Source organism: Siphateles boraxobius, unplaced genomic scaffold (genome assembly GCF_051911475.1).
Source record: "Siphateles boraxobius isolate OS27281-9 unplaced genomic scaffold, OSU_SipBor_1 20, whole genome shotgun sequence".
Classification (NCBI taxonomy): domain Eukaryota; kingdom Metazoa; phylum Chordata; class Actinopteri; order Cypriniformes; family Leuciscidae; genus Siphateles; species Siphateles boraxobius.
In genome coordinates, this window is record NW_027508811.1 from 5067433 (window position 1) to 5091706 (window position 24274).

The 24274-nt window shown below is 37.1% G+C and overlaps 1 protein-coding gene across 5 annotated transcripts in view; it reads right to left on the reverse strand.

Moving 5' to 3' along the window:
- Positions 1 to 1461: 1461 nt before the first annotated feature.
- fam135a (family with sequence similarity 135 member A) overlaps positions 1462 to 24274 on the reverse strand; it is a 28859-nt gene continuing 6046 nt past the window's right edge. For 2 of the 5 annotated variants that reach the window (XM_077236429.1, XM_077236430.1), the window contains 19 exons: positions 19732 to 19811; positions 17225 to 17364; positions 17045 to 17115; positions 16764 to 16937; positions 16016 to 16142; positions 14965 to 15118; positions 12784 to 12861; positions 12340 to 12389; positions 9297 to 9455; positions 9028 to 9101; positions 8776 to 8930; positions 6178 to 7969; positions 5043 to 5203; positions 4865 to 4956; positions 4562 to 4659; positions 3840 to 3991; positions 3624 to 3734; positions 3428 to 3541; positions 1462 to 2656 (listed from right to left, as the gene is read on the reverse strand). In XM_077236429.1, the coding sequence (XP_077092544.1) occupies positions 2451 to 2656; positions 3428 to 3541; positions 3624 to 3734; positions 3840 to 3991; positions 4562 to 4659; positions 4865 to 4956; positions 5043 to 5203; positions 6178 to 7969; positions 8776 to 8930; positions 9028 to 9101; positions 9297 to 9455; positions 12340 to 12389; positions 12784 to 12861; positions 14965 to 15118; positions 16016 to 16142; positions 16764 to 16937; positions 17045 to 17115; positions 17225 to 17364; positions 19732 to 19811 (3988 nt within the window). In that variant the 3' untranslated portion in view covers positions 1462 to 2450. The remainder of the gene's footprint in view (positions 2657 to 3427; positions 3542 to 3623; positions 3735 to 3839; positions 3992 to 4561; positions 4660 to 4864; positions 4957 to 5042; positions 5204 to 6177; positions 7970 to 8775; positions 8931 to 9027; positions 9102 to 9296; positions 9456 to 12339; positions 12390 to 12783; positions 12862 to 14964; positions 15119 to 16015; positions 16143 to 16763; positions 16938 to 17044; positions 17116 to 17224; positions 17365 to 19731; positions 19812 to 24274) is intronic. The other 3 variants (XM_077236431.1, XM_077236432.1, XM_077236433.1) reach the window with 3 other exon arrangements.

Consider the following 24274-nt stretch of genomic DNA (forward strand, 5'->3'; position numbering starts at 1 on the left):
TAAGTTCAACTGGCCTGGAAGTATTCAGAGTAGATATTTCTGTTTTCTTGGGGACTGGTATAATAATAGACGACAAGTGTGGTACAATTCCCGGTGTAAGAGACAAATTAAAAATGTCTGTGCACATACCTGGCAGTTGTTCCCCGCAGACCTTCAAAACTTTTGGCGATACACCATCAGGTCCCACTGACTTACAGGGTTTTACCTTCTTAAAAACCTGCCGAACCTGTGCTTGTGTGACCTGGAGCGCACCATCCTCAGTGTTCAAAACAAGTTTTGAGGGAGTGTCCAAATTAATCTGTCAAATCTGGCATAAAAACATTCATGTTCACATTAAAATAAGGCATAAATGCACCATGTCTATTGTGACATAAAACATTCAGTAAGCAACTTAGATTAGATTAACTGTCTGTTCCTCTCAGGATGCTAGCTACTGCATGACTTCACAATACACAGCACACAAGTAAGCACTTGTGGTTGACTTAAAAGTACTCCATAACAATTTTTTTCTTCCAAAACTAACAAAAATTGTAAATAATAGTGTGTCAATATTTCATCAGTTCTGTTTTGTCTTACCCTGATAAGCTTAGTATTATAATATTTAAGACCTGTCGGGATGGTTTTCGCGGGAAATTATACGTCACTCACCTGCGCGTGTCTCGTCAAATCTGTAAATACTAGAGAAAAGTTGCTTCGGCTACTTGACGCGTTTATTATGTGGTAGTTGGCAGAGGTTAGTTAACTTGTCACAACGAGCGAAAAGGGTTACCATGGAGCAGCTAAATCTTGAATTTGGGGAATAGGGAATCACCTGAAATAAAGACGACGACAAAAACACTGCAGTCTGCTTGAAAAGATAACGCGACAGGCTTGACTTTTCGGAGATGGCAAGATTTGTGGTATTTTACTGAACAGATAAATTGCCATATGTAGCTCTCTAACTGAGTTCAGTTTAAAGCATTATCTATTGTGAAGGGTCATTTTATTATGAGTTGTTGTAGTGCAGGAGGTCGCCAACCGTGTCTAAAAATGGGTATAGCTACAGTAACATCTTCAGCTAGTCAGCTTGAGATCTTTTCCAACTAAAACTGGTTATGCCTCTTAAGCCTAATAGTGAATGTTTTATGATCACCAATGCAGTAGGATCATCTCTTTTTTAGTTATGAGAGAGAACCATATTCATCTGCAGTCACGCAGAGTCAAAGCACAACCAAAACAATGTTCTTCCGCAAAATGCATGCAGTTTTGTTTTGTTTGAGGGCCAAAAGTTACATTGTATTGTTAAATATTACCTAATAATAGTGTCAAAAAAAGATAAAAAGGAGGGATTGGGAGCAATAAAGTCATATTAGTGATATATAAGGGTATACCTACCTACTAATGGAAATGAGCTTCCACAGGCTTTGAACTATTCTTTTAAAACAAATATAGTCGGAGTGATCCAAGAAAACAAACATTCTATTCAAAGAGGACAAACATTTATTGCGAATACATTTAATGAAATGTGTAGTCCATGTTACAAAACTATTTTAACAAAAACAGGATCAATTCAATGTTTGTTTGTTTTTTTAAAGTATTTTTGCACATAAGCATCAAATGAAGTCCTCTATAGGAAACCGTACATAAATACTTTCCCAAAACTATGTGATCTGATTACTAGGATTTGTGCTGTTTCAAACTGGCTAACCATCTATCCCACACACCTGGCCCACTGTTAATTAGTTACCTGTTTCCCTTGAAATGAAAAGAAAAAGCTAGCATGCTAAGCGTTTGTTTCCTCCACCCAACACCAGGCTGGGTTGGGAGATTTTGCATGAGAATGCAATGGGCACCAGAAACATCGTATAAAACCAACACGCGTACCAAGGGTGCTTCATTTCAGCTACAATCACGTTCGTCCAGGGTCCAGGAAGCCTTTGACATTGTAATAAAAAAAAGGTTTGTAAAAAATGTGTAGTCAAATGGTAATTTCTTAATAGAAAAAATGTCTTATGCAGTTCGGATGCCAGCCAACCCTAGATGCCAGAATGTTCAAGTGAACGTGCTTTCACCATGAAGATGACTTGGATCTCCATCCCGAATAAATAGTTCATCCTTTTTTAGCAGCTACATTTCCAGTTCAGCATAAGAAAGTTTAATAGAATGAATAGTTAAACGAAAATGGTCAAAATTAACGTTGTACATAAATAACACTGAACAAAAATACCATAAGGAGGTTTGATTTTCCTAATAATGAATAAAACATTCAAATTATAAAAAAAAATTGCAGTAGAAAAATACAAACGATAAATTCCACATTCACAACAGACTATGTAGAAATAAAATCAACAACAAAAATAACACTGATATATTTTGCTTTACCTCCAAGGGCATACTTAAAACCGTAAGGAAAAAAAATAACCAGAAAAATGTCTGTTTGCAGTGAGGTATTCGCTTCCGATATAGCAAGGTTACTGAAAGAACTTGAGCCCTGCTACCAGGAAGAACTTTTCCAGGAAAATCTCAGAGTCCAGGACGGCGATGTGGGCTGCCCGGCCAATCAGAGAGTTGGCGGTGTTGGGCAGCGCATGGATGACATCGTAACGCACCAGGTTACAGTCTTTGTTCTGAAGCACAGGGAGTAGAAGGTTCTCGATCATCTCGGCATACACTGGACCTGATCACACAAGTAGATGGAGAGTTCAAAGGTTGTTAAGATTTTTAAAATGATTTTGAAAGAAATAATTTAAGCACACCAAGCCTTCATTTATTTGATAAAAAAAATACAGTAAGACAGAAAAAAGTAGTGAAATACAGTAAAAATAAATATTGTCAAATATTAATAATAATAAAAATATTTTTTCTATTTTAATATATTTTTCAAATGTAATTTATATCTGTGAGGTCAAAGCTGAATTTTCAGCATCATTACTCCAGTCTGCAGTGTCACATGATCCCTCAGAAATCATAATGATATGTTGATTTGGAGCTCAAAAACATTTCTTATTATCCACGTTGAAAACAGTTGTGCTGTCGAAACTGATACATTTCAGGATTATTTGATTAAAAGAAAGATAAAAAGAACAGCATTCATTTGAAATAGAAATCTTTTGTAACATTATTTTTTGCGATAAAATTTTATTCAATTTTAGCACAAAATGTACACGGAAAATTTTCTATATGCCAAATAACATGCGTGCATATTCATGCATATAATGCAAAAAAGTTACATTTTAAATAAAGGCCTTTACTGTCACTTTTGACCAACTTGATGTGTCATTGCTGAACAAAAGTATTTTTCTTAAAAAAATAAACAAATATATATATATATATATTTCTTACTGACCCTAAAATTGGTTGAATGGGAGTCAAATTTATACTGGACATGAGGGCCAATAAATGATGTAAAAATATATATTTTTTTGGGAATTGTTTATTTAATTCTCACCAGTCTGTTTGTCCTTTAAGGCTGTTTTGCACATCTCGATTCGGGCAGAGTGATAAGGGACGTAACGGTCCTGAAGGGACCCCACCAACACCACGTTCTTAAAGAACTGAAGACCTGAAACAGAGTTTGAAGGATTGGATATGGAGAAATCCAAATGAACAATAGCTTTGTGAAACCAGAATGACATGACAATCACCTGCTTTCTTGCTTAGCTTATAGAGGAAGGTCTGGCGTGGGTCTGAGTGGTCACGACAGGTCAGCTGCAGCAGAGAGCCAGATTTCTTCCACTTCTGCATAAACCACAACCCTGACACAGAGGAAAAATGACAGTGGTTCCTTAATACAGTTTAACGTAGAGTGGCTCATAAATTACTGTCTTCAGAAATCTGCTGAGTTTAAGACCATAAGTTACCGGTATTGACGAGGGCCGAGCTGTTGTACAGCGTACCGAGATGAGGTCCAGACAGAGACAGAAACGTGTGTAGTCTGCTAAGATAACATTTAAACCTGGGCCGCGTCAGCACAGAGCGTACGATCAGATTTCCCAGAGAGTGACCCACAAAACTGAGAGAGACAACACAGTGATTCTGTTACCCCAAGGCTAGATGTGTTTTAGTTCAGAGTTTAAAAATATGAGCTTGTCTAAGCAATCAATAAGGTCAAATTAATGTGCAAAATGGCACACTTGGATTGACCTCCATGTCTGTAAAACCCATAAGACCCCAGGGTCTCAATTGTCATTTTATAGAGCAAAATCATGCTCAAGTGCGCCCCCTATGAGGCCAGAATGTACACACGATGCACACTGATTCAGGACAGGGCCAGGGTAAAAATAATCAGGTCTTTAAAAAAAAAAAAACTTAAAAAAAAAAAAAAAAATACTTTGCATGCTAAAAATGCCCTCAAAAGGCTATAAAAAAGCCTTGTAAATCAATCAATATGGCTCCTTAATAATAATATTAAAAAGATGTTACACAGGACAAAGTCGTTGACATTTTTTTTACGAAACTAGGGAAAGGGGAAAAAAATATCAAAGTTTAAATCATGCTTGTAGATCTCTAAAAATACTGTGATTTTCTCATATCTTGAGTTTAACTTTCTGATATATATTTTAGTTTGAGGAAAAGTTCTTACCTTATCTTGCAAACTGTGAGGTTGTAGATTTGTATGTACTGCACTATTTCATCCAAAAGTCTGTCTGTCATTGACTCAAAATCAGCAAATGTGTCATTCTTGAATAAAAACCCAAGAAAATCAAGGTTTAAGTTTCAAAACATATCAAATTTTAACACTGTTTCTAATGTTCATTTTATTTAATTAAAAGCATGTCCAGTGATTTTACATATACTTTATACTTTTTAAAAGCACATATTTATGAACTTTATTAATTCTCTAAACTGCCCATCAATCCTAGTGCTTGTTCATGGGATGTTTTACCTGATTGCGCTCTGACATTAGGAAATCTATACGAGCACCAGGTAAACCAAGCTCCAGATAAGTCTTCACTAGACGCAGATCAGCACTGTTACCTAAAGAATTTTTTTTTTAAATCAGTGTGAATCTGTTAATTTGGACTTGTTCAAATTTAAAGAAACAGAAGAGTGTGACTGCTTACCATCCAGGCCATGTACACACACTATGAGGTGTATGCCCTCATCACAGTTTTCATCTTCATCCATGCTGAAATATGGCATAGTGGATGCCAGATCTGCCACATCACTGTACAGGAACCCTGGCAACTTTAATTGCTTCAACTCCTCTTTTGCTTGGACAAACCTAAAGATTCACACACAGGTATTAGTTCATGCATCTGCAATCCACAGTTTCTATGTATCATGCATTAAAAAACATGAACTCCTTGCTTTTAATGCTTCTGCTTTCAATGTACTTCCAAAAAAGTATCTTGGATTACCAGAATCCAAACTTAATGTGAGACAGCTTTTGATTTCAACAGCAGTTGATTTCTCAAATTTGCCATTACTGTTGTAATTTATTTTAATTCACATTAAATTACTGCAACACTTTTAATTACTGCAAAGATTTTATAAAGGCAGTTATAAGAGGTTAGTCAGGTTACCTAAAAGAGTAGCCTAAAACAATGTCAAAAATAGCTATATGGCTACTGGTTTATATTTATATATATACAATACACCTAGTGTGACCTAGATTACATCTGTCTGGGAAAAAAAGTTTTAGAGGCGAATCAAGTCATTGAATTTTGATGAAAGATTATTAAGACAAAGATCTATTTCTACACTGTGGTTCAAAAATTACATTAATACATTTATTCAGCAGGGATGCATTAAATTAATCAAAAGGCAGTAAAGACATTTATAATGTTACTAAGGGTTTCCACTTTTTTTTTAAATGCCGTTTTAAAAACTTGAAAAAAAAAGTATTAGTTTTCACACTCACAAAAAATGTTTTACATCCGTTTTCAACATTAATAATAAGAAATGCTTCTTGACCACCAAATCAGCATATTAGAATGATTTCTGAAGGACCATGTGACACTAAAGACTGGAAATTCAGTCATCACAGGAATAAATTACATTTCGAAATATATTCAAATAGAAAACTGAGTGTAAGATAAAAATCAGCCACAAATTTTTGAAAACTGATGAATCACGCATAAAAACAAGAGAATCATGTATAAAGAAAGAAAACACGGCAATTCTTTTTTTTTTCTTTTGTTACTTGTGCATGGCAAACTGCAAAAATAAAGAGGAAGGGGAAAAAAGAAAACTCACGCTGTCATCTGAGCAGTAGGGGCACTCTTGTACCAGCACAGGTCGTTGCTGGTTGGAGCTGGTCCAGGAGGCCGTGTCTGCAGGCCGGCTGAGGGAATGTATGTTTCCTGGAGCTGTTCCAAACCCAGGTGATCATAAAAAAGTGTTTTTCCCTCTGCTCCCCCATCCTCACACCTCCCTTCCTCCCCTGGGAGTCCATTAACATAAACCAGCCCATCTGTCTCCTCATAGTAACCGTTCTCAATCATTTCACTTTCCTGCTCCTCCTCCTCCTCTTCATCATTAGCATTGGGGCAAGTCTGAATCCCCAGTGTCACGGATGAAGTCTCCAATGGGCTGATCTCAGATATATCAGTGCTAGAACGAGAGCCGAAGTAGTTCTCCACAAAACCTTTCTTCACCAGGTCCGTGCTGCTAGTGACTGATGTACTGGACTGGGCAGCCGTCTGAGGTTCACTACATACTTCTGGCCCCAGACCTACACCACCCGGAAATTCTGTCTCGGTAGATCCCGTCGGCCTGTCAGGAGCAGGAGTTTCACAGCAGGACTGGAGAGCAGAGTGCTCATCGTGAGACACAGGCCCATCTCCATGACTGATGGAGGGTTTTTGTTGAGCCAAAACTCTAGAGCTCGATTGCAGGAGGCTGTGAGATTCTCCTGAAAAGATGAGACTCTGTTCCTGCACCAGGATGCTGGACTTCCTGCTAGTGTCCTCTGTCTCCACCTCATCATCCGAAGGGAGGGAGTTAATGGAGGTAAGGGAAGACTGGACTCCGCTGATGCCGCTGGTGCTCTCTGGATTGAGGCCCTCCAATGCGGTGGTTCCTCTGGAGGCAGGGCTGAGTGGAGGTGGTCTCTGGTGGGTGCTCTGTGGAATAAGCTCTGTAGGTGCCTCGAGGCCAGAAGCAGCAAAAGGAGAAGGAGAAAACGGTGCTATCTGTGTCACAGAGCTGGGCTCACTCTCGATTCCGGAGTCTGAGAGCCTGGAGGAGGCTTGAGGAACACAATCACTCCTCAGTGCAGCTCCACAAGCTCCAACGAACGTGGCGCCTTCCCCAACTCGACTCTTGAACTCAGAGAAATCAGTCTGTGTGATCTCTGGAACATCCCTCCTGGCGGTTGGATCTGAGTGGTGTGGTAAGAGAATGGTGACCTTATCGCCCTGGTAGGGGTCCTTGTCGCTTGGTTTAACATCTATATGTCTGAGCCCAGCAGGTGGATGTGTAAAATCAACTCTGGCAGCTGCACTCTGTGCGGCTTCTGCTCCAGTACCTGCCTGGGGCCTAGCCTGCATTTGCAAACTCAAAAGATTGGAAAAGCTGTCGCTCTGGACACTGACGTTGCCTTGAATGTCGCTTGTGGTGCAGTCTTTAGCACAATGCGTGGTTGCAGTTTCATTTTGGAGGATGCATTTGCCTATATCATCTAGATCGTCTTTCGGATTGCACTGAGCATCAACTTCTTTGGACTTGGTGGTAGGTTCCCCACGAGGAACCTTCAAGTTCTTGTAGCCTGTGAGGACCACAGAGTCTTTCGAGGTCTGCCTGATCAGCTTCTTTGAATTTTCAGTCTTGGCATTCTTCTTCAGCTTGATGGATTTGGCTTTGGATTTGAGGGGAGGCTCATTTTGTTCAGGCCAAGCGGTGGCGAAGGCAGCTTGCTGCTTATCTGGGCATGAACCAAGGGCTCCCAATCCACTAGCAATGCAGTCTTTTGAGTTTGACCTTTCTGCTTTAGAGGACATAGAGCCACTTCTGGTGTTGTGGAGACCAAGCCATGGACCATCACGATCTTCAGGGTAAAAACAATATAGTAAGCAAGTAGACGTTTGGCAGACATATTAATCCAAAATGACTACACTATATTTAATACAGGGACTGATCAATTGGTCGAATTTGAGATGAAGGACATAATGCTGATAATTCCTTCATTACCAAACATATCTTTAACCACTATGCCACACCCAGTTTATTCTAAAGAAAACATGAACTAACATAAATGGATTTGAAATAAAGGTCTCATCCTTTTTCCCTTTGTTTATACCCTTTAGTTCAGGGGTCTATTCCTGCTCATGGAGGGACAAGGTCCTGCAGAATTTAGCTACAACCACAATTAAACACAGCTAACCAAAGTCTTCAGGATTACTAGAAATATCTAGCCAGGTAGTTTGAAGCTAAACTATGCAGGAAGGTGGCCTTGCAGAAGCAGGACATATACCCCTGCTATTGTTTGTTTAGTCTAGCAAAAGTAAACTTGAAGGCTTGCATAATTGAGGCACTTCAAAAACTGTTCATCAATGGTTGTGATACAAATGTAAGCAAGACACATGTGGTATTAATAACTTAGGTGAAGCACCTTTCTCACTGTAGAAAGCATTTTATTGGACAATAATTGTAAAGAAGTGCAAAATGAGTCATTAATTATTTCAATACATTTTCCCAGAAGACATTTTTTAATTAAAAACCATAAAACTTCAACATTAATTTCAAAATGTGCTTTTTCCCTTTAAAAAGCTAAATAATTTTTGTCCTAAATGATGGCTAAAATGATAATCGAAGATTATCATGTAATCGATCAAGGAGTGCCAATAAACATACCTTCAGTAATGGATTCCAAATATCTGTCCTCAAAGATGATTGGTAGGGAGTTCACATCCCCATCCAGATCAGCACATTCAACAGGAAGTGGTGGTAAGGACAGGAAGTAGGAAGAGTTCTTAATAGCTGTGGTCATCTGTTGGTGACTGTGAGCACTGTTGAATAAAGAAGTTCATTTGAATTATCATGAGAACTGACATGTACTCTTCATGCTAAATAACTACATCACATTAATGATATTTAAAGACATACTGCAGTTCCTGGTAGGCCAGCGCACTCTTTCTTGGGTGTTCAAGACAAAAGAAGGCTTCTGCAAATCTTTGCACCTAAAAATTATAAATACAAGATAAGTAAAGCATAAAAAATATACTCTGCACAGACACTTCTTACTATGCAACAACAATTTCATGGATCTTCGTGTCATAAAATGTGTCAGAATATAATGCAAATCAAATGCAATGGATACATATGCAAGTATGCAAATATAATATGCATATGGTACAAGTAATCTCAGAGCTCACCCGCAGTGTGTGGTGCTCCTGGGCCAACAGCACAGAGACGCGTTCATTCAGTGACACCACTTCCAGGAAATTCCCCCACAATGCCATAAGCAGAGAGCACAGCTGCGCCAAATTCATGTTAACCAGTTCAGCCAACTCATCTGAGCTCTCTGCCCTCTGCTGCAAGAATCCATACACAAATATATAAAAAAAGGAGTGCAGTAAACCATCATGACGCACTAGTCAAGACAAGCAACAACTACACCAAAGGGATGTATGATTGACCTTAACCCTCTGGGCACTAAGCCCTTTTTGGTCCGTTTTCTCTATTCTTACATTTGGGCTTATAAACTATATGTAATGGAGATGGAACACTATGTGTTTGGTATCTATGGATTCAGAAGACCCTAAGCTAACATAAGCATGCATGTAATGTGTTTATAAAGGAAGTATGAGTGAAAAATGTACAATAAACTAGAGAATTTCAAAAACGGAAATTCGATTTTTGGCATTTATTTCTGAAAATCACACATCACCCAACTATAGTGAACAGTTTTTGAACAAAAAATATATTTGTCAAAGCCTTTACTTGACAGACATGTGTAATTGTTAAATAAAATTTGTAAAGAACAATGAAAAATTTAACTTTATTTACAAATAGTCCCAGGCGTTTTTCTTAGGAATTTTCTAAGCAATGTTTTCTCCTCGTCACTCTCCAGTAATTGTTGTATATATATATATATTATAATTGTTCGGTCTCTCTCTCATATCTCTGCGCGCTCTCGCTCCGTAAAGCCTTGTTTATACTTGACGCGTTCGTTCGCTTTCTGTCGTCTCTGACTCTGCCACTCAACGCTGTTTGGGTCATATACCTTACTACCCTTGCAAGGCTACAGAGTCCTCCAATTTGCTAGAATACGTCATGGTAACCTTCCTCTGATTGGGTAAGAAAAATATTCCTCCATCGGCAATTTTTCCATTGGATGTTGCTCGTGAATCTGCCAAACAACATCGATTTCATTGGCCTTTGATGTAGAGGTATTGCGCAACAAGGAAGTGTATACAAGCCGGGTAAGTTATCACTGTTTTCAGTAGGGGTGGGCGATACTGCAAAATTCGGTATCGATCGATACCAAATAAATACAGGGCCAGTATCGCCGATATCGATACCAATACATTTTAATTTTAAAAGCATGCACGTGAACTTGCATGCACTTTCCTGTGCTAGAACAGTGTGTCATGATTTATGAGGTGAATGCATCATTAATATGCTAAATCTGAATATGTTTTCATGACCACTAGATATTTTGTGATTTGTGCTCTCAACTCGCCTGTAATTAGTCAATGACTTTTACCAAACTACCCTAATTATAGTAAATGCACTAATGTACACTAGCCTACTGTTCAAAAGTTTGGGGGCTGTAAGATTTTTAATTCTCTTCTGCATTTATTTGATCAAAAATACAGTAAAAACTGTAATATTATTACAATTTAACATAGTCTATTCTGTAATTTATTCCTGTGATCAAAGCTGAATTTTCAGCATCATTACTCTAGTCTTCATGATCCTTCATGATGAGAATTCATTTCAATATGCTGTTTGCTGCTCAAGAAACATTTCTTATTACTATCAATGTTGAAAACAGTTTCATATTTTTGTGGAAACCAAATAATTTTGCATAACATGTATCATGATGAACAAAGTTGAAAGAACAGCATTTATATGAAATATAAAAATATAAATCTTACTGAGTCAACATTTTGAATCGTTATGTAAACTTTTAATTTGTTTATTGCGAAATAACTCCCGATTGTTTCTCTGTCATCTAAGCAAGGCTTCCTTTCCCTAAAGCACTGTGACAGAAGCACCAGCTTTGAACGCTCTCTGTGATTGATTGGTTTCGTCTTGTATCCAGATGACTAGGAGAAATAGTTCTACCCTACACAATTATTCGCTAACATTCGCTTATTTTTACGCACTGAATTGAATTCTAAATGAATAAAATTTACTGTTAAAAAAAACACACATTTGGATCGATATTTTTATGTGAGGATCGATCCTTTTCGATACCATGTCAGTATCGAAAGTATCGATACTTCAGGATCGATCCGCCCACCCCTAGTTTTCAGCGGAATCTGAGGAAGACGGCAAAAAAGACCACACCTCTCTATCATTAATAGTTTTTAAGATAATTACACATTTGTAAAAGTATGCCATTTTTGGCGGTACCGCCCAATCCGTCCCCAGAGGGTTAACATATGGTACGTACCGATATGAACATTTTGGCCGAAACGATAATTATTTATATTTGAAAGACAATAACTGATATATTAGCCGATAAATCTAAATCCAATTTTTTTATATCATTTTTGAGAGCCTGATTACAAAAACAAAAGTCTCACCATTAAAAGTCATGTCCCAAACACACACTTATAATGTTCCCATTATTTTATGTAGCCTATATGACTTGCGCTTCACATGTTGTAGCCTACTTAACTGTATTTTTCTTTTTTGAAGGGATTCCAATCATATTTCAAGCAATTCAAAACCATCTTGGTGAACAGTGCGCATCTGAAGTGTCTCAGCTGAAGGAAATAATTTATTATTCATTGGCTTTAATATATCGGCCAAAATTTCTTATCGGCCTGATAACGATAACATTAAAAATGATCATATATCGGCCGATATATTGTGCATCCCTAGGTACGATTAATTTTATATTACAGTAATGGTATATCTCACAATGTATTTATTTTAGCTGCCAATTCAACAAAAAATATGTATACATGAAAAGTTGTAATGCCTATTTTTGCATAATCCAGTGAATTATATATACTTGAAAATTGATGGATGCAAATCAAAATACATGATTATTCACAATAAGTCTAGAATCAGTAAAACACAAACTTTATATTACGTAATTAAATTATTTAAAACAGTGGTAACCAGGGGGTCTAGGGCCAGGATTTCTTTGCATGTAAATAATGGAAAACAGAATGAAAAAAAATATATATAGAAAGTCTTAAACTATTATACTGACCTCACTTGATTATCATGACATACCTTGACTTGTTCACAAAGCTCATTAAGTCGGACCTCCACATCAAGTTTTTCTAAAAAAGAAAAAGAGAAAAGACAGCCGAGTGAAAATGTTGTTTCTACAGCAGCAGTTTGGAGTGAATGAGAGATAAGGGTCTGTCTGAAGAGCCTGTGATTGGCAGCACATGAGAGGGAGCTAGAGGAACAACAGCACAGGAAGGAGGAGTTAGAGGACAGAGAATACCAGCAAAGTTCAAGTATTTCAACTGATCCAAAGTCAGCCTGAGATCTGAGATACTGCTAAAGGAAAAAAGAACTAAGCTGAGCTAAGAACTCCCTCACTGAATGACACTTGTCATTGACAAACGTCCAAGTTAGGGGGGACAGAAGAAAGAAAGAGCTAAAAAAAAGACACAAATGAAAGGCAAGAGGCGTGTGGAGCTGAGGTTCGGTTTTGGAGGGACATACCTATGTAGACGTGCCTTTGGTCTCGAGGATAAGGTCTTCTGAGAACTCGTTCATAAAGGACCTGCATGCTGGGCTTGGCTAGTGGTGGGATTGCACATATAGGCACGTTTAAAACTTTCACTCTCCCCTTTTGCTGTTTGAGCTTAAAATTAACCCTTAAATACATGCAAGCTCAGTCACAAGATACATTCGGTCAGGAGCAGCCAAGGGTGAGTAGTTTAGCTTTGAGTGAGTGAGTGAGTGAGTGAGTGAGTGAGTGAGTGAGTGAGTGAGTGAGTGAGTGAGAGCTTACAGTGAAAGACCTGAAGGGATTTGTATTAAAGACAAAAACAAAAACGGGAGATAAAAGGATCTGCATAAGAAAGAGGGCAGAGGCACAATCGAGGGACAAAGGCTTATTAGAAACACAATATGCTGGTAAATAAGACATAATGTCCAGAGCAGCAGCTCTTCCTTAGTCTCTAAGAAGTAAGTGGAAGCATTAGTATAAGTGAGTGAGTATTCAGTGATGGGCTCTGATGAGATTTAAAATAAAAATGTATATTTGAAGGAAAATAATACAATGCATATACAACAAAAACATAAAATATATATAGACAGTAGGGGTAGACAATAAGCAAAAAATATGTGTTAAAAAACTTTTGCATATAAAAGTTTAAATATAATCACATATAATTAAACAAAATTAAACTGTAGTATATAAAAGTTGAAATATAATAAATATAAATCACATATAATTAAACAAATTTAATATATCACAATATACAAATATTATGGAGCAATGATTCAAAAAAAGTCCCTGTAAAGTCAAAATTAAATTTGTGTTCTGAGTTTGTCACACCACAGAAAAAAGTGTTATTAGCCACCCAGCCAAATTTGCATGATAAAAAAAGCTGGAAAGTACATAAAATAGGCTATCAAAATCTTGAAAAAATGAGCAGTAGTCTCTGCTCTCAAACGCTGGGGGCGTGTCTGCTGGCTGCACTGAAACCCCGCCCACTCGTGGGAAGTATAACACATTTCATCAGTTGTCGGCGCGACGGGAGGATGAAGGCCGCGGCGGGAGATAGTCGGTTCGGCCCCATTCACCAGTAACAGCGGATTATCAGTGAATCCCAGTTGTCTCCGACGAAAGTTTATAAAACTATCCTGTGTAATATGATCACTACAGAGGCGGGTTTTGGCGGTGATCCTCAGCACTCCAACAAGGTGGTTCTTCACAAAATGAATCCACCTCTTCTTGATGTGATCGTTTTTTGGAACGATGTGATCTGTTTTGAACGTGATCGCATCCAGCTAGTAAGCATTTCCGTGACGAAGGCATAGCTAGCTAGCAAACTGTAGGCTGTAGTAACTAATAGCACTGATAGTAACTCGCGATTAGGGGAGGGGCCAGCCTCAGTGGCTCCAGTGTCATCAAGTAGGGGCGTGTCCAGAAGCTCAGGGGCTCCAGTGTGTCATCGAGCCCCCATTTTAGCCCCGCCCAAAAAATCCGGAACACAGCCATGGTGAAAAACTGTTTAACGGTCTAATTCCACAATTCAGTACTTCACAGTTCACAGTCTATGTAATATGTTTTAGCAATACATTTCTAACATGTATAATGTGCTTAGAATTTTTTTTTAGAATTGCCTTTACAGGGACTTTAAGAAAATTAGTCCCGGGGTCAACAAGCTTCTCTGAAGGTACTTCCCAGGGTTCTTTTGAGAAAATGATAAATGATGCCAGATATTATGACGCTTGCCGGTGAATATGGATTATTGAATTTTTAATAATGAAAACGTGTGTGAAATGTTTTGAATTGAAATATTCACAGCTTAAATATAACTATGTTGAATTTCAGCCCATAAAAATGCAAGCCCTAAAAATACAAGCAGGATTAATGCAATGCATTTTTTTTTAGTTGTGCAATTCAACAAGCTTTTTTGTTTCAAAAACGTATGTCATTATTTTACTTCCATACTCAGCAGTTAAACTGGGTTTAGTAATGAAAGTTTGGTTAAAATAACACCCTTCTGAAATATGTAAGCAAAACATGTCAAATAGTTACCAAAATGCCTTTATACAGGGTCAGTGTTTGGAAGTGCAGTGTAAAAATGTTGTAAAATATATAAATTTCAGTCTTCTACCTCAGGTTGAAAACAAGATTTACATTTTTTCAGTTCTGATGGGACTACATACCTAGCTCCAATCGCTGGGATGCGGGCAGATTCTTGGTCAGGGAGGTTAAATAACAGAACAGGCCCTGATACGCCTGCAGCAAGCTGGCACACATGTTCTGGTGCAGGCTGAAGGCATGCTGTAGGCACTGATCCGATACCAGGAAGGTTTTGCCCTGCAAAACATAAAAGAGAGCTTTATGCATCACTGAACGTTGTATGAAAAGAAGAAGCATTAAGAGTTTTTGTACTGTGCTCAAAGCCAGCTCCCCTTAGAGATTCAATCTATTACATTTAAAATGGATTTTCTATTCAATGAAGGAATAAAGTTTTAGTGAACTCTAGAGCTCACTATGGTCCGACAGGTACTTTAATGGCAGCTTAATGTGACTAGGGTCTCAAGAGATTTGTTGTAATGTAAAAATCACATCATCTCATTAACTGCACAGTAACAGCTCAAGCCTTTTAGTTAAATAATGATGTCTATTTATGGACAGCCTGAAAGCTCTCACTGATATCATGAGAAAATCACTGCGTCTGTTAGTTGCTTTTTAAATGCAATGTCAGCAAAGTGTTTTTGGGTGCTTTCACACCTCCCTCATTTAGTTCGGTTGAATTGCACTAGAGTTCGTTTCTCTCCCTAGGTGCGGTTCAATGTGGTGTGAAAAGGAACCAAAACGGCTAAAAAATGCAACAATAGGGGTTTTCGCATCGGGTAGTTCTAGGAACTTACCACCAGGGTGGTTCCCCGAGAACTAATGGTTCCCATTGGAACCTTTTCCCGTTGCATTCGCACCGCCAGTAGGAACTCTGAAGTGACGTAGGCTGCGCTCGTTGTTGTGACTTTTATTTTGACAGCGCGGCGGACCTTTATTTTGAGAACGCCAGAGTCTGAGCAAAAAAAACAGTGCTCACATTCTCCGTGTTCATTAGAACCAATGAACCAAACTACAGATGTGAGAGCATCCTTTGACTAATTGGATTAAAACGAAAGACACTGCACTCTTTTTGGCTAAAAAAAATGTTGATTCAGGTGAGTGGACGATATTTGTGTGCGTGTGTGTGTGTCTTACATCTGGTGACAGCTGCTTGACGTAGGTGGTGCCGAACACCACAGATTCCAGCGGTGGGATGAGAGAGTCTTTGCTCTGTGCCGGAACGTTACGATTCAGCCAGGTGCTTTTTACTGGCCGTGGGAAACTGAGGGGACAATCAAATTCAGCACACACATTTCTACTGATTTAAAAATAAATGCACAAGATTTAAAAGGTGCACCTTTTAAAAGTATGTTTTGTCAATGAAAAGATGTTTTGTTTAAATAAATGAAAAATACTTTTGACAAATACACTCAAATCAAAACTGTGGGGTCGGTAAGATGTTTTAATGTGTTTTTTTTTAAAGAAGTCTCTTCTGCTCACCAAGGCTGTATTTATTGGATCAAAAACACACCAAAAACAGTAATATTGTGAAATGTTATTACAAAATAAAATATTTCATTCAACAATTTTTTTTTTTTTATATTTTACTATAGTGTAATTTATTCCTGTGATGGTAAAGCTGAATTTCACACTTCATGTTACTACATGTAATATTACTGAATCCAGACTTTTGCATGGTAGTGTACGTTTTAAATTATATTAGATATTTTGACATTGGCCAGTGTGACGAAGTTAATTTTGCATTGTTCTATGTGTATAAAGCATATGTGTTTGTCCTGGAAAGCACAGTAGTCTTTAAAGCTCACAACCTACTGTCTTCACTTGTGACATATTCATAATGACTACTGTGATCTGTAGGTCCAGTTCTCCGTGTATTGCTGACCTGATTAGAGGTTGATGCAGGGCCACCAGTGATGCGTGGATAGTTGCAGAGATGACAGACAGGTGGAAGTAGTCAAACATGATGTTGACGTGCTGGTGGATGCCCCTGTGGAGGCTAAAGTGCAAACGCAGCGTTCGACTGCTGATGCTCTGGAGAGAACTAGGGTCCTCGGGCCTAAGGACAGACAAAAACAAACACGTTTATATGTGAAACAATTGTCTAACCCTAAATATAGCCAACCGTAAAATCTGGAAATAGCGTTCAGTTATTCGTCTACATACGAGTAGTCGCCATCGGTGAAAAACAAGTCCAAAGACAGCTGAAAGTCCATTTCATTTAAGGACTCTTCCACCTGCAGGGGAAAATATACCATCACCACCATCACTAGTGATCCATGCAGAGGTAGATTTTATCACAGAACTCATAGTGTGACTCTTGTTTGAGTCATTAGAGTCGCTCACCTTCTTTGCATCTAGCAGCATCATCACTTTGAATACGAGGACGTCGTTGACTACAATCTCCTCATTTTTGTAAAGGATCTGAAAGGTTTTGCTGCAGCCCACATCATCTTGAACTGTTGCTGGGAAAGCCAGATCTGAACCTGAGAGAAAACGCACATTAGAAGGTCTTTACAAAGCTCAGATAGATGTGCTACTCTTTGAAGTGAACCTATAAAAAAACATACCAAACAGTCCGTTGACTTAACAGAAATAAGATGCTATTTTTTAGTTTTAAATCGTTCTGTCGTCTGAAATTCTTGCTTTCTGCTTTATTTGTGTATAAGCAAATAAGGCGTGACAAATTGAACCAATACAAGTTTGACATCAATTGTGCCAACATCAAAATTCATTAGTGTTTGAGCATCTTGCAACGAACGGTTATCGATCTCAACCTACAGTACACATGCTTTTCAGACACAAAGCTAAAAAAAATGGATAAAATAAACTTCCAATTCATACGAACTACCCTGATACTTCTATGAGGAGAGGATGTGGATGGAGTAAAAAACAAATTAAAAAAAAGTAAAAAACAGATAAAGATGCTTCTCATCACATTTCACCACAGTGTGAAAGACATTACACACTCCAACAGACACAGAGCATGTGCAAGCAAAGATTCTTTCGACCCACTAAATGCTAAATGTTTTTGAGCTAAATGTTGATGTAATATTAAAGGGGTCATGAAATGCATTATTTTATCATATTGAGGTGCACAATGTTAGTATGATTTTTACATCAAAATGGTCATAATTTAGAAATAAAAGGCATTTTCCCTACCCAGATTTTATCCTCTGATTTGAAATCTCTTTGAAAAGCAGTGTCTGCTGTGAGACTTCCGTGTAAACGCCCACTGCTGTGTTTGGCTGACATCTTTGCATATGAAATAAGTATAACATGTGGAACTCTCTCGAAAACTTTTAGCACGTTTTTACTATTACAGCTCTCAAGGTTAACTAATTGTGAAAAGTGTTGATTATAGCATTATATTTAGATCTATGGCATTATATTTAGATTGTGGTATGAAAGGCTGCAGTGATGAGCATTGTAGCCGATCACAAACATGTTGAGTGCATGAATGCAGTGATCTCATCATTGCAACTTGATTTCTGCACAATAACGCATTCTTTCATCATAACTAACACAGTGTATCTAAGAGATTAATTGATTATGTAACCAAAGACTAATGATAAAACAGACTTTGTTAAAACGGGAGTTTTACAACTCAAGATGTTTGATTGACAGCTCCAGTGATTGAAAAGGGAGTGTTCTTTGATCGCTTTCTATATATAATTTAATGACAGTTTAAATAACAGATTATTAATTACTAAGATTAATCCTACGAAGAGAAACAATGTGAAGTTGACTGTTTGGTCACTGGTTTGATTTACTGACATATAGACAAAAACATCTGACTGTACACTGACTGAATCATTACCTATCAGAAATCACTGATCACGATCAGGCATTAGAATGAACACTTACGTGTTGTCACATTACTGGATTACTGTATCGTAAAAGTCTGTTTGCAAAGCCTGTACCTAAAGTGCAACTCATTTACCAAAGAATTCAGAGTTTGATGTACCAAATCCAATTAAATAGGCTAATGCTCAACTGAGACATTCACATTGTTGAAAATAAATAACCACATTCCTAGAATTAATATCCTTTGGAAGTTAATGTTATTTTTAGTCTAGTGAATCCTGTATCGCTCTTCTCTCCTCGCCATCTCTTAAACATGCCAGTAAGCAAGGGCCAAAGTTGCAATGATGAAGTAGGAGTTGATTTTCTTCTGCAGAGGCGGTCTATTCACCTATAGGTACATTCCACAGCAAGTCATTCTCTGGGCTCAGTTTCAATAAAAGCTGTTTTTGGACTAATAAAGGAAGTATTCAGTTCTGAAACTTACAGGATATTTTTATAGTATGATGACCTCTTATGTGTCAAAAGCTAAAGGACAATTTGATTTCTCAGTTCATGACCCCTTAAAGAGACCCGGAGGCTACAGCTTTAAGAACTATGTTAGAAAGGGAAGGTTATAACCCTTAAAGAGACCCGGAGGCTACAGCTTTAAGAACTATGTTAGAAAGGAAAGTGAAGATAAGTTGCATTCCTATGCAAAATAACACCTGAAGTAATCCCTGGAGGTATTTAAGCATTTCAGTAACACATTTCAATTTGAAATGTAATATGTAAAATGGCAATGCAATATGTAAAATGGTAATGTATTTCCATATTTAAATTAAAATTTTCCAATTACATTTTTTCAATTTAAGCCCAATTAAATGTTCTTTAAATAGTCATTTAAAATTTAGTTTCACAAACAACATTTTATGAAGGTTAAACACATACTTCCATTTGTTGAAAAATAAAACGTGGCATCTCATTTGATTATCTACCATCAAACATACCACCATCCATTGCACTGAATGAGTCATGTTTATTCGAGGTGTATGAGGTTTTTTTTTTACCTATGGGATGCAGCAGACTGGCTTCCACCCTCTGCGGGATCCGTGGCGGCACCTTCACGCCAGCTCGGATCTGATAGAACCTGTCAATCCAGAAAAAATAAGTATTCGAGAAAAGCAAATAAAATCAAATAACTGATTGAAACATCATTATACCATATACCACAGTTTATACACAACCAGAGAAGTTCAAAAAGCTCAGGTAAAGAAAGTTTTTTTTTTTAAAGAAATTAATACTTTTATTCAGCAAGTATGCATTAAATGGATCAAAAGTGACAGTACAGACATTTATAATGTTATAACAATTTCTATTTTAAAAATTGTTCTTTTTTAGGGTTCATTCATACACGTTTACCAATAAATTTCCATGACTTTTGAGCCAAAAATTCATGATCTACTGTTCCATGAAAGTCTATGGAAGTCTATAAGAATAAAAATCCATGTTCAAATTTATCATAGCATATCTTAACTAAAATCAGTGACTATTAATGCTATTTGTTTTTACAAGATGTGACTGTGCAAATAACATAACATCACGTGACTGAATGACCGAATGGCAAGTATTTGTTTAAACAAAATTACCAAACATACATTCTATTATACAGACATTTGTGAAACAAATTTCCATATTTCCTGGAAATTGTCAATTTAATTTTTTTCTAGGTTATGACAGTACGAACCCTCTTTTTTTGTACTTTCTATTCATTCAAGAATTTTGAAAACAATGCATCATGGTTTCCATAAAAGTTTTCAACATTGATGATAATAAGAAAAGTTTCAAGAGCACCAAATCAGCATATTGATTTTTTTTTTTTTTTTGTAATTGAAGTCTTTATTTCTTTTTACCATTTTTAACAAAAAGACAGCTTCCAAACACATGATTAATTCACATTTGCATTTTGGGCCCATTATCAAAAACCACTACAGACATACACAAAAAAGATACAATAAAATAAAATTATAAAGTGCCTATACATGTAACACCACAGCATATTGATTTCTGAAGGATCATGTGACACTTTTTTTTTTGCCATCACAGAAATTAATTATATTTTAAAATATATTCAAATATAAAATCAGTTATTTTAAATTGTATTAACATTTCACAATAATACATGAAAACTGCAGTTTAAAAACAACATAATACAACAAAGCCTCTTGAAAATGGATAATTTCTGTTCTAAAAGTAACACTATGTAGTTTTTCAACCTTCATAATATATTTCCAAGACCCTAGAGATGGTACATCGACTTACAATAGGTTGAATGACATGTCTGCCATAGCCTGACAGTGTCTCTATCGCTTCTATTGTCACTATGTAACTTCGGGGTTCGGGTAGTAACCGGAGCACAAAAAGAACTACAAAATTCAACTGCTTTACGGCATACCTCACTTCCCCCACTTCCTCAAATTCTGACGTGAGAGCCCAACTAGCGTTTGTTGGCCGAAGCAGCAAATAAAACAAAGAAGGCAAAGGTTTTGTCGGAGGAGACCATAGAAAAAGAAAAAGGGAGAGTGACAAAATAAAAGGGCGGACGAGGATCAATATTGGTCCAGCGTTCGTTCACTGGCGTGAGCTAAAGGAGGAGGAGGGGTGCCCGACCGATGCTGATCTGGCCGTCATGCTGTTGGACTAGTAAATATAATATATATATATATATATATATATATATATATATATATATATATATATATATATATATATATATATATATATTGTGTATATACTGTATATACTGTTATTATAGTATATTTTCTTTATTTATTTTTATTTCGTAATTTTTGCTGCTGTAACACAGAAATTTCCCCACTGTGGGACGAATAAAGGTTTATCTTATCTTATAATGCTTGCATACTATCTCTATTTTTTTTCCGAATTTGTTGTCTGCCTGGGCATGTTACGGAATCTATCTGGTCCTCCATTTATCTTCATGATAGTCATGTTTATTTATTTTTCTGGTTAAAGTGTCTTGCCTTGATTTTTCAAATTTGCAGATTCATCTATGGTAGCTTGATATTATAATATTGACGATATATGGCTATTACCTACCACACAAACATTGAATTGAATTAGCATATCCATTATGTAAAACAGTAGCCAATAGGCTACTATAATGACGCTGGCTTGTAAACGTGAGCTACGCGACATGTGGCGTTTGAAAAAAAATAAAACCTGTGAAATTATAATCATGACATGCTGAAATATATGCAAATGTATCTGGGATGAAGACATTTCACACGCAACGCTGGCAGTCTGCCCAAGACGTGAGAACTGGCCAGAACTTAAGACGGTATCGGCTTGTCAACAAATGCACGTGTATCCCCTGGTGTAACCATGACAGATTTTACGACCGTAGTAAAAGACAATACTGTTTCCCAACTGTAGGGGGACCCCGAGAGCAAAAACTACATAGTGTTACTTTAATTTTTAATTAAATCAGTCAGCTTTTTTTAAATGTGGTTCTAAGAAAGGAAGAAGGCACTGTGATCGTCAAAAAGAAGTCATGCCCTCTCAGTTCCTCATTTCTACTCAGAGCTCGACTGAATAAACCAGATCAGAGAGCTTCAGCACATCTCTGTATCCAAGCAGCTCTGTTGATATCCTGTGCCCCATCCTCCCATGCATTTGAAATGAAAGAGGAAGCTCAGGCAACCAAAATAGAGCTGCAATTATCCTGACGAGAATATCATGACATCAAAAGCAGGAGGAGATAGGAGGTAAGAATACAACGGGCTGGCCGGAACACAGATCAGGGAACAGGAACAAACAACTAGTCCCCTTACAGGAGCTGAAGAGTAGAATGAGGGTTGCGTTAAGTTTCCTGTCACACAGCTGAGCAAACCCAATGGCTCTCTGTTTTAGTTAGACCCACGGCGACAATGTCAGCAGATGTGGAATGTTAGCCTGAAGTTGCAAACTGCTGTGCTGACATCAAAAAACCCTATTAGCACTGCCGAACACAGGGTTTCTTCCTTTTCATTTGAAAAGAGTACCTTTAGATGTTTACACTGTGACATAAAAGAGTGCAGTTACGACCAGTGTTGGGGAAAGTCACTTTTAAAAGGAATGCATTACAATATTGTGTTACTCCCTAAAAAAGTTACTTAATTACCTTTTATGGAAAGTAATCCATTATGTTATTTTTGCATTACTTTTTCTCATCTGGGCTGGGCATGCTTGTTTGTGTTTCAATAATGAAAAAAAAAATCTATTTTTAGCAAATGTAAAAAGGCCCTTTCACACAAAAAGTGAAATGAATAAGACTAAGGCTGAAGGAAATTCATCTGTAGTGTAATTTCTCTTAATATGGGGACAAGATAGGTGTCAGTTAATAAATGGGAGAACAAAGTAACTTGTGTTACTTATTTGAAAAAGTAACCGAAATTTTTAATTTAAATGTAATCCGTTACTTTACTAGTCATTTGAAAAAAGTAATCTGATTTCGTAACTCGCGTTACTTGTAATGTGTTACCCGACACTGCTTACAACATCAATTCAACAACATATTTTTAGAACAGACACATTTTTACTTTGGATATCTAGCAAAAATAACTTTATATGCTATTAACTGCCAAACCCATCATCATACTCATACCTCACACCCCTACTTATATCTAGTGACTGGTTTTGAAATGTGGGCGGCACTTGTAACTAAACCCTTACCTGTTCTAAATAAAACTATGGCTTTTCATAGAGCACAATGAGCTCTAGAGATTACATTAAATAAGGATCTTGTGCGTTGAAATACTTACGTTTCCATACTTAGGATAATACAAGGTATGGAGTGCTCAGAAATTATCTGTACTGAATTTGGGTCATTTCAGGTTGTTGAGTCAAGTCAGCTTTATTTATATAGCCAAGCGCTTTATACAATACAAATTGTTTCAAAGCAGCTTTACAGTGTTAACAGGAAAATTATGCATTTCGGCTGTTGTTCAGCTGAAGTCAGTTCAGTGTTGATTCAGTTCTGTTGTAAAGGTCATCAATTATTAAATTAGTTGATTTCATCTATAAAACAGTTCTGCAAAAAGCAATGTCATCTTCCAGCTCTGATCAGGGGCCTGTACCATGATGGTAGTTGAACAAACTCAGGGTTACAGGATTAGTTTTGAGTTACAGGATTAGTTTTGAGAAACCAAACTAAATCCAACCAGGCTTTGTTGGTACCATGATGCTGATCATCAACTTTCTCTATCAACTCAGGCTTTGATCCTGAGTTTAGGTGTGACATCAGTAGCGAACAACCAATCACATGCTGAGAAAGAGTGAAAATGAGATTCATTTCTCGCGAGAGAAGCAGCGCGATTCACTAAAAAGTATTACGAGATTGAAAAATATAAAGAATTTAAACAAATTTACACAGCAAGAAGAAAATAGCTGTCTATGAAAGAGGACAACTAAAAGAAAAAGTCTTGCTATATCAGTGCAAGTAAAAGTTGTGAAGTTAGTTTCTACATTTGATAAAGGTAGAGAAAATTTAACATTTAAGCTCACATGTAGTCATTTTATAGCGTATTTATATTACCTTTATATATTTATTCAATT